General features: G+C 52.2%; 1 protein-coding gene across 1 annotated transcript in view; it reads left to right on the top strand.

Annotated features, from left to right (window-relative positions):
* Positions 1-241: 241 nt before the first annotated feature.
* Hcn4 (hyperpolarization activated cyclic nucleotide gated potassium channel 4) overlaps positions 242-18,795 on the top strand; it is a 40,164-nt gene continuing 21,610 nt past the window's right edge. Inside the window, exon 1 of the mRNA XM_008836452.1 lies at positions 242-1,117. Coding sequence (XP_008834674.1) covers positions 336-1,117 — 782 coding nt within the window. The 5' untranslated portion in view covers positions 242-335. The remainder of the gene's footprint in view (positions 1,118-18,795) is intronic.

The raw sequence follows: 18,795 nt of genomic DNA, 5'->3' as shown, positions 1-18,795 counted from the left end.
GCTGCTGCCCGCGCCCATTGTTCCCCGCGGGGGCGGGGCGCCTGGAGCCCGGCCGCGCGCCGCGCCCCTGCTCGCGGGAGGGAGGGAAAAAAGGGAGGGAGCGCGGGGTCCCCGCGCCCAAACCGGGCCCCGGAGGAGGCGCAGCGCGGCCAGCCGGGGGACCCGCGGCCCGACTGGGAGCCTCCCCGCGGCGCGCAGCCGGCGCGATCATGGGCTCCTGAGGTGGCCCCACGTCGGCAGCGAAGGACGCGTCCCCACTCGCAGGAGGACCTGAAGCAGGTCCCCCGTGCCTCACCCGCACGGCTGCCCCCGGCCCGGCCTCGGCCGCTGGCACCATGGACAAGCTGCCGCCGTCCATGCGCAAGCGGCTCTACAGCCTCCCGCAGCAGGTGGGGGCCAAGGCGTGGATCATGGACGAGGAAGAGGACGCTGAGGAGGAGGAGGCCGGGGGCCGCCAAGACCCGAGCCGCAGGAGCATCCGGCTGCGGCCGCTGCCCTCGCCTTCACCCTCAGCGGCCGCCGGCGGTGCGGAGTCTCGGGGTGCGGCTCTCGGGGCGGCGGACAGTGAGGGGCCCGCCCGCAGCGCGGGCAAGTCCAGCACCAACGGAGACTGCAGGCGCTTCCGCGGGAGCCTGGCCTCGCTGGGCAGCCGGGGCGGCGGCAGCGGTGGAGCAGGGAGCAGTAGCAGTCACGGGCACCTGCATGACTCCGCGGAGGAGCGGCGGCTCATCGCTGAGGGCGACGCGTCCCCCGGCGAGGACAGGACACCCCCGGGCCTGGCGGCCGAGCCCGAGCGTCCCGGCGCCGTGGCACAACCCGCAGCCTCGCCGCCGCCCCAGCAGCCGTTGCAGCCGGCCTCCGCCTCCTGCGAGCAGCCCTCGGCGGACACCGCTATCAAAGTGGAGGGAGGCGCGGCCGCCGGTGACCAGATCCTTCCAGAGGCCGAGGTGCGCTTGGGCCAGACCGGCTTCATGCAGCGCCAGTTCGGGGCCATGCTGCAACCAGGGGTCAACAAATTCTCCCTGAGGATGTTCGGCAGCCAGAAAGCGGTGGAGCGCGAGCAGGAAAGGGTTAAGTCGGCCGGGTTTTGGATTATCCACCCCTACAGCGACTTCAGGTTAGAGGCCGGGTGGGGATGCTGTGGATGTCTGGCGCGGTCGCAGGCATGCTTTCTTTCCTGGCCCTGCCTCCCAACCGGAGTTAACTTTCCTTCCTTGCGCTGGGAGCTCCAGGAGAAGCCTGGCGCCCGGGAGGCTCCTAGACACCCCCAGACCTCCTGCAGCGCGCTGGGAACTTCCTCTGTGTTCAGGCTCCTGCCTTCTCTCTTCTAGGGTCTGGGCCGCATTGGAAAAAGACTCAAAGGTTTTCTGAGTTCGGCCTAGCCCTTCCTGCAGCCAGGGTAGATCTCTCTCACTGTAAGCCACACATTGCACCTCCTCCTTGGAGGCTGCAGAGCCAAGGTGGCCATCCTAGAGGCAGCTCTGGATTATTCAGCTTGCAGAGCAGAGCCATGGAGGCAGACAGACACCTTAGTAGCTGGGCCAGCTCCTTGGGTGCTGACTGCAGGTATTAATATCTTTGCAGGGCCTGTGAAGCTGCTGCCAGGTCCCTGGAGGACTGAGGTCACTAAAGCCTCAGGGCTAGGATAAAAACCCTCTGTACTCCTTAACCCTGGCTGCAGCCCCTCATGCTGAGTGGTTGACTAGGAACAGGCCCCCTGAACAGCTAGCTTCTAGATTGGCAGGGCAGCATGACCTTGCTCATAGTGGTCAATGAAGGTGCCTGGTGTCCTGACAGACATGCAGCTATCCAATAATCCCTAAGCAGGTCCAGTGGCCCAAGCTCTGGCAGCTGCAAGATCTCTCATGGGTTCATAAACAAAAAAGTGCAACTGCCAGTCAGGGAGAGGGACCTTGTACCCTCCTGCATCTCCTGAGTCAGATACCACTGATCAGCAGATACCACTCTGGGCCTGTGGATGGATCTGTGTAAAAGAGTTGTGGGTTATCTCTAGGTGGTGATCATGGATGCTTTTATCCCAGTCAAGTCTGAGTCCCCACTGCCCCATGCCTCTTCAGGCTTTCCTGGCACAACAAATCAGGGTGAAGATCTAGCTGGGTTTTCCTCTCTTTCTTCCTCCCTGGGTCCTGCCCTTGTTTGTCATCCATGCCTGCCTACCTGCTGGCCTGCCTGCATAAAGGAACATTTTGCCGACCAGAGCCTCTTTGCAAACTCCAGGGAAGCCGGATTTGTAATGAGAGCAAAGTCATTTTCCATCCAATGAGAGAGATTTCTTTGACTGAGAATGACCAGTCAGATAACACCTGGTGGCTTAAAATAGGTGGTGAATAGCAAAAGGCCCCTTTTATTTGTTTCCTCTTTTCTTTTGAGAAATTGCTCTTTCGAACCCTAATATCCAAGCTTCCTATTGCCAGAGGGCAAGAAGGCAGTGGGCTGGCTAGACAGAGTTGTAGCCTTCAGACTGGTGAGAAAAGTGGGCCCTTCTTAGGGTTTGTAGGAACTGTGGCTGGCTTCCTAGTCCTAAAGCATGAACTCCCCCAACTAGAACTGGGACCCAAGGCTCCCATGTTGAGCCAGGGAAAAGTGGACAGGAGCCATGTCTCCTCATTCCCCACCCCCAGGTGTCCTGTCCCTCTGAATACCTCAGTTGTGGTAACAGATAGATAGTTCATTTATTAACCACTTGAAATTGTTGAGGCCCTCCTTGCCTGTGCTCAGCTCCTGCCTGTCTTTGTAGTGGGAAAACTTCCAATTCAGGGTTTCTATGCCCAAGCCCATTGCTAACCTTGGGCATGCATGTCTTACCTCCACTGATGTGGACCTTCTGGGTGCACAGCCTTGCCTTCCCCACCTCTCTTCCCTCAAATGATGAAAAAGTAGGATTGGGTGGATTTCATGCAAGGGAACCCCTCCTCCCAGTTTCCTGGTCTTACCTAGGCCTTCTTGACTTGCTGGTCTGTGCTCCTCTTGCTATGGGGCCTCCACTGATACAAGCTGCAGGGACATGGAGTCTGGACATGGGAGAGGGTGGATGCAGCAGGACTGGTAAATGGGCAATGGGATAAAGTTCCAACTGGGCTTTGTGTGTGGGTTTATGCAACAAGCAACAGAGACTGGCAGCTGGAAGTACATATCTGTATGCACAGCTTTGTGACCAATGCCGGGTCTGGAGGATAGGAAGAAATCCAAGGGAGAATATGTGAGTCTCTGGAGGATGGTGGTCATGCCCTTTCTGTCTCTAAGCCAAAATGACTTATCTTCAGAGACTACTAAACATAGAAAACCCACCAATCCACCCAAACTAACCCCCACTCTCCCCAGAACCCAAGCCTTGAACCATAAATTTTCAGACATTGGCCTTAGGCCTCTATAGGGAGCCAAACATCATTGCCCACCAGAGCTTCTGCAAGCACTGCCCAGGCCAGTTGAAGATTTATTCATCATTTTGACAGGCAGGAAGCATTGATCCAGCAGAACTGGTTTAATAAAGAATCATCAGCAAACCATGATAGATTGAGTTTGTGGTTTGGAGTTCAGGGTTGGCTGTGAAGGGCTGATTCAGGCATCTCCTGTCCTGGGGGAGAAGGGCTGGGGACCTTCCCTAGAGAGGGTATGGGTTTGCTCTGAAGACCCACCATAACCTGGGCCATGACTGAGAAGCTATTCCTGGTTGTCTCTGCTTCTTGACTGTACCCCTCCCATCACCAGGCCCAGGCTATTCATATGGCTTTTGTAGTCTGTACAGCTTATCTGGCTTCCGCTCCCATCCAACTCCCTATTGGCCTTTTGAAGCTTGTACATAATGGTTTGTTAATGGAAGAGACTAGCACGTGGCAACCCTCAAGACTGTCTCTGAGCTACTCACCAAGGTCCCAGTTGGGTCCTTTGTCTCATGGGAGCTATGTCCTAGAAACCTAGGCTCGATGTCGGGAACCCAGAACACATGACACAGTAGTTATGTGATCCAGGTTTTCTAAGAAGTTGGAAAGGGGGCGAAAGAGAATGGAGACCCCAAGAGACGGTATAGCTGGTTTTGTTACCAAAGGCTTGTCAGCTTTTTGAGTGTCAGGCTCAGGGAGTTGACCTGGGTGCATGTATGCTGGTGGTATCTGTCTGAACAGTGTCTTAGGGTTGTGTGGGTAGATGTGGTGGCTGGCAGGGAAGTTCTTACCTGGATGTTAACTCTGGGGCTACTGCTGTGCTCAACTTCAACAACAGAGCAGGTTGAAGTGTGGCCTCCTCACTCATCTCCCTGCCCTTGCCTGCTCTTGGTCTGAGCATTTTGAAGCCCAGAGGAAGTGAAGGGAGGGAAGGATCTTAAAGCATCCTTTCCTTAGGGTGGAAGCAGATAGGTTCCAGAATCCTGAACGCTGAGAATATGATAGGTCCTAGGGTTTGCTCAAGTATACTTTTTTTTTTTTGTTTTTTTTGCGACAGGGTCTCCCTGTAGCCCCAGCTGGCCTGGAACTCGATTTGTAGACCAGGCTGGCCTCAAATTCACAGAGATCTGCCTGCCTCTGTCTCCCGAGTGCTGGGATTAAAGACGTGCGACAACATACCCACCTCCAAGTAGACTTCTTGCTGCTGGTCCCTGTACTAGGTCAATGCCACAGTCACACATCCCCTCCCACGTGTTCTGCTATGAGGCACTGCTTGAGTTATAAGGCTTTTAACCTGTTTTCCTGTCCAGAAAATGGTAATCCTCTTGCCTGTCTCTATAAGCTGTGTAACTGTGGTCACCTAGAGGAAGTGAGAAGCTGCAGTGGGCTGGGAGACATCTCTCACCGTTTCCTTTTGGTCCCGGGTAGATCACATGGGCCTCTGTTGTGGGTTCTGGCCAGAGGTTCTGAACCCACTTGTGGTCTGACACTTCACTAAGAACTTGCTGGAACTACTGAAAAATGTACATATAGCTAGGTGCATGCAATGTGGCACTTAGTTTCCTGTGTCTGGGGCTCCCTTAAGTTGAAGACCATGTTGGGGCTGATGGTTTTGAGTCCCAAGCAGAGCTAGGACAGGGGGGTCGGGGGAGTGCAGGTGTTAGACTTTCCTGGAGCCTGGTATGGGGTGGTTTCCTCTGTGATCTAGGTGGGCCTTCCATCACCAGCAGAGTACAAAGGAAGTCAGGGATGGGAGTTAGAAGCCTGAGAAAGGAAAAGGGACTCTTTGAGGACTGGTTGCTTGACCTTTTCTCAGGCCTGCTCCTGTGTCTCTCCCTTGTAGCCCTGAGAAAGACTGTTGAAAAAGGAGGAGACAGTCTGGCTCTGGGTCTGGGAGTTTAGAGGCCCCTTCATGGGAGGGCCTTCCAGTAGCCATTGTCTAGACTGCTGCTCCTGCTGGCAGTGTGGGAAGCTGGGTGAAAGGTGCTGTAGGCACAGGTGACTGATGGCCGGTGAAGGGAAGGCACCTTGCAGAGGAAATTCCTAGGTGAGTTGCCTGGGTGGTGCTGTCGACTGGCACAGTGGGCAGTGGGTTCTCCAGCTATGAGGTGTGTCCTACTATACAAGGCTAGGGCTGGAAGAGCTCAGGACTGCCATCCTTCTGTAAGTTCAGGTGCCTGGAAACCCACTAGGCCAGAGGGCTAGACCCCTTAGTTATCTGGACTCCAGTTCCTAAGACTGGTGACTGTATGATGGGTCTGGGGGCTGCCTTCTCCTCTGTTTGGGCTTGTGTCCTTTATCCCCTTGGTGTTATGAGCTGAGGCTGTTTTACTTGCAGGTAACTGACTTCACATAGGAAGATTGGACAGTATTCTTCTGTCTGCCTATCCATCTGCCCTCCTCCCCAGGCTGTTAGACTTCCCAATTCCTAGGTTTTCCTTGTGCTGTCCTGTCTACCATCCACATTTCCTTCCTACCTACCTGGTGGCATTAAATGGAGTTCTGTTTTACCTCACCTTGTGGCTAGAATGCATCCAACTCAATCTAGGAGCTTTGTTAAAATGCAGGTTTGGGGGTGGGATCTGAGATTCTGCATGTCTGATAAGCTCCAGGTAAGGCTGATGCTGCTGGTACCCAGGGACCAGGTATGGAATTCGGAGCTTTCAGTTCATGTACTTGTTCAGTGCTTTCTGAGACTCTGTATCCTCTGCCTTTCACAGTGAAGCCTCTGGCCACTAGATGGGATGGTATAAAGTAGGTGGGGCCAGGCTTCAGAGGTTGACTTGTACCCTTGGGGTGTCAGATCCACAGCGTCCCCTCCCACTCCCTGAACTGCTGCTTGGGTCCTTGGCTCCAGATGCTGGCTTCTGGCTTCTGGCTTCTGGCTTCTAGGGAGACTGGAGAGCAGAGGTGACAGGTGATGAGGACTTCTGTTACTTCATCTCACCACTTTCTCAGATTCTCCCCTGTCCTGTAGGTCAGAGGGAAAGTCCTGGGGTGGGGGTGGGGGTGGTAAGGACGAGAAGGGACCAGGGGCATAGAGATTTTGCACTACAATAAGATTTCTAGACAGGAATAGATGCTGTCAGTGAGAGTCCAAGGTGACAAAGAGAGGAGAGGGGTAGGTGTGAGGTAGCTGTGACAGTGACCACTTTGGAGGAGAACAGAGCCATCCTGAACAGCAGCTGCCTTCGTACATTGAGCAGGGGTTTTGTCCCAGGCTTATGGCCCCCTCCCCTGACCCTGGCCAGCAGCCCCTGTGGGCTGGGCTTGCCTGTCACTGCTCCCTTCCTCTCCTCATCTGCATTCATATGATGAGGCTGCCAAATGTCATAGCAGTCTGAGTGGCCCTTTTGACTGCTATAACATTGGACACCAAGGGGGAATTCACCCAGAGCAGAAGGTCCCGGCCCAGTCCCCTGGGAGCTTGTCCTATAACTGAGGCGGCCATGACTCCGTTTTGGCTTGAGGGCTCTTACAGAGCTGCTACTGCCAGTTACTAATTAATAGAAAGGCTACTGAGGCCAGCCAGGCAGTTCTGCTTGGGCTCAGGGGATGCTGAAGAATCCACATTTCCAAGCCAGAGAGGGCCATGGGAGGGCAGGGGCATTCTTTTCTTGGCTTTGAAGAGAATGCTCTCTGCCAGCCAGGCTTCCTTACTGAGAAAGCACTGCCAGGGCCCTGGAAATCTGTGGTCCCAAGGGCCAGGAAGCCACTCAGAGTCACTCTCTACCATCAGCACTACCCAAAACTAGGACAGCACTGAGAGGTGGTGAGTTCCCCAGCACTGGAGAAGCTCAAGATAACATGAAGGAGTACTTAGATCAGAGTCTGCAGAGCATCATTCTGTGGACCAAATTCAACACCACAATATGCTGTTTGACCAGCACAGTATACTGTGGCAGATAGCAAGTCAATTTTTTTTTTCTTTTTTGGTCTTCTTGAGACAGGGTCTCCCTGTAGCCTCAACTGGAGCTCACTGTGTAGACCTTGAACCTTGGCCTTGAACTCAAAGAGATCCACCTGGCTCTGTCTCACAAGTGCTGGGATTAAAAGCATGTGCCACTACGCCCAACTATAAAAAAATGAGGGGCTAGGGAGATGACTCAAGTCAGTAAAGTGCTTGCTGTACAAGCACTGAGGACTTGCGTTTGGATAACCCCAGTACCTACATTAATTAAAAACAAAGATTGGGTGCAGTGGCTTGCACCTTTAATCCCAGTGCTGGGGAGGCAGAGAGAGGAGGATCCCTGGGCTTACTGACCAGACAATCTAGCCAAATTGGTAAACTCCAGGTGCAGTGAGAGACCCTATCCCCCAAAATAAGGTGGTGAGCAATTGAGGAGGACACCCGGCGATGACCCTCTGGCTTCCATACACCTGCATGGAGAGAGAGAGAGAGAGAGAGAGAGAGAGAGAGAGAGAGAGAGAGAGAGAGAGAGAGAGAGGGGGGGGGGGGTTCTCTAGAAGAGAGAGAGAGAGAGAGAGAGAGAGAGAGAGAGAGAGAGAGAGGGTTTGGGGACTTCTCTAGAAAACTCTGGGAATGGTGACATGGTGACTCTGGCCTCAGAAGCTCAGGAAGGTCAGAGGCTGTATCTCAGGGCCTTTGCTGTCTAGTTTGCTCACAGTCCCAGATGTTCCTGAGGCGTTGTCTCATGAATGTCTTGCCATTCGTGCCATTTAACCACCCAAACCATCAACACTTCTGACTTTGCAAGTCTTCACTCAAATCAAAAGACTAAGGTCAGGTGGGTTTACAGACCAGTAACCACCATCACGGAGCAGCTGTTGTATGCCAAGCTGTGCTGTATAGCTCTTATTTCATCTTCTCTTCAAATTGCCCCCAAGTAGTTTTATTATGCTCATTTTAGAGATAAGGCTATGATAGGGTCAGGAAGAAATTTCCTCTAAATCACATCAATGTAAAGGACCAAGACTGGAATTTGACCCTAGTCTATGGGACTCTGAGCAGCTTATGTCCTCTCTCCTGCCTGCTCTCCCCCATCTCCTTTATTCTTTGCTTTTAAACATTTTAATTATGCTTCCAGGGAATAGTCTCCTGAGAATTGAAACATTATGGAGGGGACCAGGAAGGGAGGCAATCAGCAGATATAGAAAATCTTTCAGGTCTCAGAACCCAGGAGGCCTGTGCAAGCTCTGGCTTGAGAGCCTTCCTTGTGGACATGGGGACAGAAGACCACAGAGGGGAGACAACTGGCCCTAGGTCACAGGGCAAGTCCATGTCAAAGACAAAACCAGAACCGAGTAATGCAATGTCTTTCTGTGAAGGTCTTAAAATTCTGATCTATCTCCAACTTCTCAGGCAGGAGGATTTTCAGGAAAGTCTTCTTAAATGATCTTGTCACTTGAAGCTTCTTCTTGTCACCCTAGTGTCATATCTCATCAAAATGTAGGCTTGGGCTGTGGCTGCAGCTCAGTGGTAAAGTGTACACTGGATTCTCCCACTGACACTACAAAGAAAGAGAGGGAGGGAGGAGGGGAGAAGGAAAGGAAAAAGGATGGTTTAGACTTATCACTTGAGAATGGAGTTTTCCTATATCTGATGATTCAGAGCCCGAGGCCATGCCCTAGCCCCACCCCTTGGGCTGTCACTTTTGCAGTCCGGATGCCTGCCCACCTGATCCTCCCCTGTAGGTCCTGACTGCTGTGTAGACTATTGGGGTTGTGGAAGTATACCAGGGTACCATCGATGTCTCTATTCTTGGAAGATGGCTGGGGTTCAGGGGGAGAGGGACAAGTAGCCCACCAGAGAACAGATGGTCCCATACTCTATTTGTTGCATCCTTCAGAGAAATGAGGAGAAGGTGTGTGGATTAGAATTCAACCTATGACTGGAACCTGGGCTCATTGGGATCAGGGTAAGATCTTGGCCTCTGATGAAGATCAGAGCTCAGTCTGAGAATGTGAATGTGGTTCAGACTCATGATCTAGAGCAGGGCTTAGTCTAACTAGGATCAGGGCTCACAGTCTGTGACCAAGAAAAAGTCTTGGTTTGGGGTCAGAAGCAAAGCCTCTGAACCAAGGATCTTCCCAGAGGCCCCAGAGCACAATGTCTGCCCCCAACCCTGTGTCCTCCTTGCCTTCCCTAAGCACCTATGCCTCTTAGTATCTGAGCCAGCTGCCTTTGGTTCTTTTTGGGAGGCAAACCACAAATTATAAATAAGCTACAGTGCCTTCGAGGTGGAACCACCAAATCTCACTTGTGGACCATTGCCTACCTTACTCTGCTTGCTCACTGTTGGGACTGGTGTCCAGTGTTCCCAGCCAGGCAGCAAGCCTGAGGTCCCTGTAGATTGATGTGCAGGGACAGACATGGGAAGAGTATGGACTCCCTAGAGGGACTCCGTCCACCCAGGGCACCCCAAACTCTGTGGAGCATCCAGCAGGGCTCCCAGGTCTGCTCCCTGCAGCTGCGGGGGCCTGATAATTGGCTGCTGGTGATTTTGTGTCTGTCTAAGCATTTACCCAGGTGGGTGGATGTGTTATGTCTGTGCAAATGAGGCTTTCAGAAATTAATACATAATGGAGCTGGCTAGAGCGTTGTTTTCTGGGTTTGGGGAGGGGCAAGGAAAGAGGGTCATGTCCCCCAGGAGTCCCTATACTCCAGGATTGTTTCTATACATTATGGGAAATGAGGAGTTACCACTCATCTGACAGGGGAGGATGTTGGCTCCTGGTAAGATCTCTGGGTCTGGTTTGGGGGAAGCAGAGATATGAGAGGCCAGTTTGGGTTGATGGTCAGGGAAGACTGCCTGGAGGAGGTAGATCTAAGCTGGATCTGAAGGAAAAAGGACACATCTGCATGCTTTCTTTGAAGAAGGTGGTGGGCAGCTTTAACCACCTCCTTGGGGTAGGTGCTGGCTGGCACAGAGGGCATGTTATCAGACCCTGGCTCTTTAATCTGCTCTCCTTAAGCCCCGATTCTTCAACCCCTAGGCCTCTGGCCGTTGCCTGTCTGCCTGTGGTGTTGCTGCCTGAGCAGGGTGTGTGTGCAAGTACCCTGGGTCTTGTAGTAGTCTTAGAAGGAGACTCCCTTCTTCCCTACAAGGCCCAGAAGGCAGATGCTGCTGCTGTCGTAATGTCACTGAGTGTGTGGCCTGGAGCCCAGAAGTAATTACCCTGCAGTCCCCTTGAAGACTGGAGCAGCCCCTGTCAATGATTAACACAAGTCCCTGGCCACTGAATGCCTGGCCAGTCATAAGCCTCTCCCTTCTGCAGTGTGTCAGAGGATATGAGGTGCCTGTTCCTTTCCCCAGTGACAGGAAAGACCCGCAGGCACCTGGGTCTCATTGATCTCTGTACCACCTTTTAGAAGAATCATGGTCCATCTCAGAAGCTTCTGTAGATGGGCTAGGCTAGCCCATCAGGGGCCCTTACCTTCACACCCTGAGTTTGCCTCCCTACATCAGGAGTCCCCCTAATCCCCATCCTTTTTTGCTATGGAACCTCAGCAAGCTCCTTTTCTGTCAGCATCTAGGGTCAGGCCTCAGACTAAGCCTCAGAAGAGAGCAGAGCTAATTGCACAAATAGGTATTGAGCCTGCAATTCTGACCCCATTAGTGCAAACTGAGCCAGCAGGGCCCTGCTGACCAGTAGAGCTGATGAGAACCTCTCTCCCTCTTCGTGAGGACTCTGCTGTGCCCAGCCAGGTTGGATCTTGCAGTTTTACAGCCTCTGGTACTGGAGCTGGTAGGACATCTTGTATCCATTGGCATCTTTTTGCTCAGGCCTGAACAGACCTTAGATGAAGGGAATGGGGTGGGGGCTCCCTAGCATTTATGCTCCCCATTATCTCCCAACCCTGTGAAATGGTGATCAGCCTTTCTTTCTTTGCTATGTTTTCTGGGCATCCTACCCATAGACTGATGGAGCAAGGGCTTGGTGAAAATGAGTTGAAATGTTATCTTCTTGCAAGAGGCCCTAATTGTTTTCTCCTCCCAGCTCCTGGAGCAACTCCTGGGGATAGTTGTCTACTTCTGGAGGCTCAGAACTGGCCCCTAGAGTTAGGACTCGTGGAGAATACAGACCATACTAGAAGGCTGTGGATGGAGGAGCCTGTGGGCCAACAGGACTGTCTGCTATGGAAGTGGCTGAGTCCTGTCTCAGAGGTTCTTGGGAGGCAACTTCTGGGACAGAGCCAGGGGGTAAGTGTGGGGATCAAAGGCCCATCCTGCCTTAGATGGACTTAGCTGAGGCCTCACTACTCTGGCCTGTTTTCTCCATTTGAACATGGGAAGGACTAGGGTTCGGTTTTAGCAAGGTCTCAAAGCCTGGGTGGTGGCTGCTATGCAGTCCACAAGAGAGGCCAGCAGGTTCAGTTCTGGGAAGCAGCCCCGTGATGCTGCCTGGTACTCTGACAGGCTTCCCTAAGGCCCCTCTGGTCTTAACCATCTACAGCTCTGATTGCTCAGCTCTGTCTTGCAGTGGCTCCCCAGGGCCCTAATCAAATCTTGAATCCCCTGCCCTATGTCCATCCCAGAGGGACAGGCCATTCTTTCCAGTAAACTTCTCTTTTTTCCCCCACACAGGCAGATTGTTAGGAATTAGAATCATGAAAATCTGGAGCTGGGAAGGGCCCTCAGGGAGCTTAGCCATTGCTTAGCCTCCTTGTTAGATAAGTTTTCTGCTGAGAAGGTCCTAGAGACCCATTTGGCCTCAGGCCCTCAGAGCCCACATGCTCCAAAGGATTCTTATTGCCCAACTGACCCTTGACCTCCATCTCAGCAAAATTGGAGTGTACACCAGGATTTTACTGTCTCTGTGCTTCAGCCCTACCATAGCCAGTGCTGTCCAAACCCATCCCAAGGCCTCGAATCCTTTCCTCTACTGGCGCTCCTTCCTGCAATAGCAGGTGAGCTTTGCTACCTTATCTCCCAGGTGTGGTGTGTGCGTGCATGCGTGCGTGTGTGTGTGCATGCGTGTGTGTGTGTGCGTGTGTGTGCATGCATGTGTGTGTGTGTGCACGCGCGTGTGCGTGCAGGCTGCTTTGCATGCATATGTGCATGCGTGCGTGCAGGCTGCTTTACAACAATGCTGTATTTTTGTTCCACTCTCCTGAGTAGTAGAACAGACTCCTGGGGGAGTGTTGAGCCTTCTTTGATTCTTGTAAGCTGAGCTAAGTTCTCTAAGTGCTGGTCCTTTCCCCTGTTTTTTCCAGATGGTTTTCTCACCAGGCGAGGGGCAAAGAGGTTGGGGCACTAGCCTGAGGGAACTCCACATTCTGGCAGCTTGGCATATTGTAGAGAAAGCAGATGTCCCTTACCGTGCAATTTGGTGTGAGGTGGTGGTGGGGGTTGTCTGTGTGTGTATATAGAGATGTGTGTACATATACTCTAGTGGGTGTCAGTGTGTGGAGACTTAGAGCAGAGATCCCAGGCCATCAGAAATGCAATGGATTGTTACCTTGCAGTATCCTGGCCACCCAGGTTGCTAGAACATATGTTGTTGAGAGAGCACAGTCACACTCCCTTCCTAGGGAACTCTTCTACCCCATGGCTCCCCACAGCTCCCAGGAGATCCCTTGCTTCTGGGTCTGACTTTCAGGGGGTTCCCGTCTTCCCTCCAGTCAGGTGTAAGTCTGGGACCTGTGAGACCATGCCTTTCCTTTCCTTTTCCTTCCTCTGGGCTCAGCTCCCTATCCAGCCTTTCTTGCCTCTGCAGTGTCTTCAGAGTGTCTGGATCTATCCTCTCTGCACTACTGTGGAATCTGAGGAGGACTGTGAGAGGCAGGGACATAGGCAAGGTCACACAGCAAGCTAGAGACAAGAAGAGAACTGAGACCCTTGGGCTCCTGTCACTACCTTACTTCATATAACATGGACCTCAAGCCTCAGCGCTGACTCTGGACACACTCAGGTCTCCCAACTCCTCTTTGAGACTGTAGTAGCCAGCAGGCTACATTGTCCTCTGCCTTCCCTGGGAGCTTTCTCAGACTTGGCTGAATTACTCTAGCAGCCCCACAGCCTAGGAGCTTCAGGGCCAAATATGTTTCATCCCCTCCTCCAACTTAGGCCCCAGTTGCCACTGAGTTGGGATGCAGTCATCAGCTCCTCTGTGAGGCAATCTGTCTACCCCCCAGACTGAATGCTGCTTGAGACTAGAATCCTTCCAGGATTCTTACAGCCCTCAGGCCAAGCCCTGTATCTTAGTTGTCAGAGGCTAGGGATATAGCTCAGTTGAGGGAGTGCTTGCCTAGTATGCACAATGCCCTGGGTTTGATCCCTGACACTGGGTATGGTGGCACATGCCTGTAATCCCAGCACTTTTGAGGTGAAGGCAGGAGAGTTGGAAGTTCAAAGTCATCCCTGGGTACATAACAAATTTGAGATCAACCTGGGCTACATGAGACCCTATTCCAAAAAGAAGGAGAAGGAAGAGGAGGAGGGGAAGGGGAGGATAGGGGAAGGCAAAAGAGAGGATGTAATAGTATCTTAGTTAATTCCCCAAAGATCACTGTGATAATAGGGATTAATGATCTTATTTTAAACATAAGAAAATAGGTTCAGAGAATTTAAGTGATTTGCCCAAGGTCATGTAGTCTGGTAGTAAAACTCCAGACTGTCTAAGTACCATATTGCTACAGCCTGGCTACTCAGAGTGTAGTCCCCAGGCCAGCAGCCTCAGCATCACCACAGTGCTTTTAATGCAGATGGCAGGCCCTGTCCTCACTTACTAAAGCCCGAATCTCGACCAGACCTCCACATGTGTATGTTCTGTATTGCTCAAAGATTGCTGACAGGAGGGGGGTGGTTCAGTCAGTCACAACCCACAGACAGCTTGCCTTGTCCCCAGTGAGTGGCCAACACCAGTCTTCACTATCATAAGGGGCTTGGACCTCACCCCAGGCTAGTGAGGGACCTTAGAATAGGCAGGTTTAAAGGGTCATTCAAGGTCCTTCTATGGAAACAAAACATTGTTTCTCAAGGGAGTGATAATCAGAGAAACATTAGAAAAGAAAAGCATGCCCAGATCCATATAGTCTACCCCAAGCTGAGCTGGCTGCCCTTGGCTTTGAATCTGCGTCTGCAGCAGCCTAGGCAGCCCAGGAACAGCTACCTGGGAGCCCTGTGATTCTGAGTCAGGGTTAAAAATAGAGCCCTGGTGGCCAGGCAGGGGTGGGAGGAAGAGAGCAGTTCCTCCACTGTGGTGGGGAGACCCTGAGCAGGAAAGAAGTGCTGGAGGGAGACTTCATAGCCAGCCTGGCTGAGAGGGTGCTGGGAGGCTGATAGGTCATCTCTGAGTTGGGTGAGGCAGACATACAAGCCCCGGGGAATATAAGGTGAAGGGAAGGGTCACTCTGCCTAGAAGTGTAGTAAGCAGGAACCTGGATAGGGAAGGTGAGGCTTGCAGGGGGTCCTTCTTCCACAATGGCCTATGGTCTGTAGACTGGACTCATGGTTTTGGTTGAGGTCTTTAGAGAGCTTAAAAGAAAAGGCTGGGCTGAGGGTGCAGCTCAATTGGCAGAGTGCTTGCCTAGCATGCATTAGGCTCTGGGTTCAATGCTCAGCACAGCATAAAACTGGACATGGTGGCATGTGCCTGGAATTCCAGAACTTGGGAAGTGGAAACAGAAGGATCAGATCTTCAAGGTCATCCCCTCTATATATGGAGATGGAGGCCAGCCTGGGATACATGAGACTAATGGGAAAGGATGCCTGGAGGGGGAGCTACTGAGGAGGTGGGCAAGAGAGGGTCCTTCTTCAAGGCCCCTGGAGAGGAGAAGGGGGGTGGCATCCAGCAGGTAGAAGAGCTACAGGCTTCCTTGTACCTGAGGGATCTGAAAAAGGTCTCGTGGTAGAAAGGGAAGGGGGCATTCTGGTGGCTTCTCTCTTTGTGGAGTTGAAGATGGTGTTGTCTGTTAGTGGGAGGGGCATGAGGTGGTTTCAGAATTTCTGAAAGAGGGACCACTGGTGAGCATTCTTATACAAAGTGGGGGGCATCTTCTAGGAGCTCCTGGAAGGACCTGGCAGAAGTGAAAGTCCAGCTTGAATGGAAACCATGAGACTACTGAACACAATGTGCTCAGGAGCTTGGATATTTAGTAGAACGGGGTTGGGGGATTTCATGTAAGCCCCATGCTCACTCAGGCCAAGATTGTACTTTTGTGAAGAGGTGGAAGGGCTGGACTATCGTGTCTGGGTCAGGTGGCTCTTTGGGGAGAATCTGAGGAGTCAGCAGACTGTAGCTACTGGGTCCCTGAGGCTAGCCAAGCACAGCTGCAGAAAGCAGGAGGAAGGGAGGGTAGAGAGGCCCACTCATTGACAGTGCAGACTTGGGGCAACTGGAGGTGGCCATGTGGTCCAGGACGTGCAGATTCAGTGGACACAGAAGAGGGGCTGTTGGCATTAAGGCTTCCAGCTCTCGAGAGCCCTGGGCTTGTCTGCATCCATGGTGTGGATGGAAGTCTCACAGAGTGGTGTCAGGACTGAGTGGAAATGGAAAGTTGCAAACCAGGTGCCAGGATCACCACAGTCTCCATAGGTGGCAGATGGATGCTGGAGGATGGCCAAGAGATGACAGGATGCCCAACGGATCTGGTAGACCTTTCTACCAGAGGCAGGAAGTGACAGCAGGCGGCAGAGGGGAGGAGGGTGCTGACTCACCCTGACCTTGAGGTGTGAGGGGCTGGGGAGAGGGATGGTCTAGATTCATTAAAGGGAGGGTGTGGATGAGTGAGGGAGTGACGAAGCTGAGAAAGAAGGCACCATGGAAGAGGGCGCAGCAAAGAGCTTGGAGGAGGAGGAGCAGGAGAGGCAGAGTTTGGGAGTAATACAATACCACTAACCGAACTTCTGTGTCTATGGTGCAGTTAGGCTGTTTGTCCTTGAATTCTTTATTCAAATATATTTTCTTTATTATTAATTTTTATGTGTATGAGTGTTTTGCCTGCATGTATGTAAGCGCACCACATGCATACAGTGCCCTCAGAGGCCAGAAGAGGGTGTCAGATCCCTTAGAACTGGAGTTATAGATGGTTGTTAGCCACCATGTGGGTGCTGGGAATCGAACCCAGGTCCTCTGGAAGAACAGCAAGTGTTCTTAACCACTGAGCCATCTCTCCAGCCCCTATCCTTGAATTCCTGATTCACTATGTGTTGTGAAGTTCCCAAGTTTTTGTGCTTCAGTCTCCTTGTCTGTAAAATGGGTATAACCCATAACTGGGAGAATTATGGGGGACCAGAGACTGCCTCTGCTTCTTAGGGTCTTTATAAGGATGAGAGAAAATAACTCATGGGCAGCATTCAGATTAGTGCCTGGCATGTAGCAGGCACCCAGCAACTGCTGACTGCTGCCCCCATCTCGCTGTCTGTTACCACCTGGAGCAGTTTATTTGTTGAACTGGAAGATTGGCAGATAGTGCATGAATGGAGAATGTCCCAGTTCCCGTCCCTTTCCAGGATTTGAAAACTCCTGGGTTCTCAGGTTCTGTGATTTGTTGGAGGGCTGGATAGATTGGTAGCTAGAAGGTGAAGAAGTTGAGGATGAAGAAGGGGGCAGGATGTGATGTTGGCTAACATAGAAGCCCAAGTTCAAGGCAGGGACTATGGTTAGAACAACCTGGTGAGGATGCAGACATTGGGTCTTGGATGAAGGAGCAGATTTCAAAAGTTGGTGGTTCAGGGGGAACAAGGGTGTGTGGGGATGGTGGGAGGCACTGCAAGAGATGCACCAGGGGTCCTGCTGGCTACTGTGAAGGAGCTGAGGGGAAGAAGGAAGGGATAGGTGGCAGGGGTGCTAGCATAAGGGTCTTGGGCTATTTTCTGTAATGGGTATTCCCCACAAGGTTAAGGCTAGGAGTAGCTTGCTCATGACGTGGAGAGATAATGGAGCATGGGCATGTATATTGGAGCCAAACAGAATAGAGGTTGGAGACTAGGGAAGAGGCAGGGGCAAGGGTGTAGGTGAGAAGGAGTGAGATGCAGATATGGGGCACAAAGTCAGGGTACCTTCAGAAAACATCACAAGTGAGGCCATAGAAGACCTGGTAACTTTTTCAGGGGGGCTTTTGGGGGTGGGTGGGGTCTGAGGTCATTGGAAGGCAGCTGCTAGGCCCTGGGCACAGTGATGCAAGTGCAGGTTGTGCTGTTCAGCTTGGAGGACGATGCTGAGTTCAGCTGTGTACTCTGGGTATAGAGCCAGCCAGCCTTTGGTGGACACCTTCTGCAGACAGGTGGGAAGGCAGGTCTGGTGCTAGGTGGGGGTCTGAATTAGAGCCATCTACACAGCAGGAGTGAGAAGAGATGGGGTGCTGCTCAACTGGGAGAACTGTGGGGGACCAGAGACTGTAGTCAGTATCCAGGACCTCAGGGCTGAGACAAGGTCCGGCCTTTCAGAAGCCTGCAGCCTGGTGGGAGAGCTGGAGCCAGGGCTCTGCCTGGCCAAGACTCTACAGGTCAGAGGTTAAAGAGGCCCAGATGAGATAGTTGTGCTGATAAACTTGCAAGAACAGGGAGGATTTGAATGGCAAAACAAAGGTAGTCTCTCTTCCAGTCAGACAGGATTCCTAGGGGACATCGTTTGGAACAAAATGTATACAAACATGTGTGTGTGAGGAACTGTGCATGCTGAAGGTGGGTACAGGTATGACAGCAAAATGGGGATGTAGAGGAGTGTTTGGGAAAGTGTACTTATGTGTGTATGCAGTGTGGATGTACACACGTGTGTATTTGCTAGCATAAGCTTGGAAGGAAAAGAGAAGGGTGGAGGAAGCCTTCCTCTTCAGCCCATATGGAAGGAGAGGGCCCTTGGCCTAGTTCTCATCTCTGAGTTCAGGGTCTTCTCTTCTGTCAACTCCATGCAGTTTAGCATCCTCCTCCCCAAGATCACTCTACAAATTGTCTAGACATTAGGGCAAAGGGCTTTTTGACTATCTCTTATCCCCCAGTCCTTCTGCACATGGATCGTGGCCCCTCACTACCAGTTTCTGGACCTCCACTTCCCGTTGGCATGCCATCCACCTGGTCCAGAGAGAAGGCAAAGCCTGAGGTCAAGGGAAGACAGGTCTGGCTTTCACCAGCTGGTGCTTTCTGACTAGGATCTATCAGCACTGAAAAGGAAGAAGGTGCTTTCACTCTGCAGAGACCAAGACCTCTAATTTAGACATGTGCCAACTCCAGATTGTCTTGATCTGGCTGCCCATTACTTCCCTCCAAAGCATAACGCCTGCCACTATGGTTGGCTCTCTTAGATTATGGGAGTTATTCCTGAGTGATTCTAGGTACAGTTGTGTACTAGGAGAACACTGAACATCTGTCTTGAGGCTTCACAAACTCTGCCATTCCCTTGGACTTGAGCTTTCCTTTCTATGGGATGGGTTCAACTCTTCCTTCCTGACTGCTGATGACTAGATGGCTCTTAACACTTGAGAAGCCCA

This window comes from Nannospalax galili, unplaced genomic scaffold (assembly GCF_000622305.1).
Source record: "Nannospalax galili isolate Female #2095 unplaced genomic scaffold, S.galili_v1.0 scaffold54, whole genome shotgun sequence".
NCBI lineage: Eukaryota > Metazoa > Chordata > Mammalia > Rodentia > Spalacidae > Nannospalax > Nannospalax galili.
The sequence above is the reverse complement of the archived record's forward strand: the minus strand, read 5'-3'. Positions and strand labels throughout refer to the sequence as shown.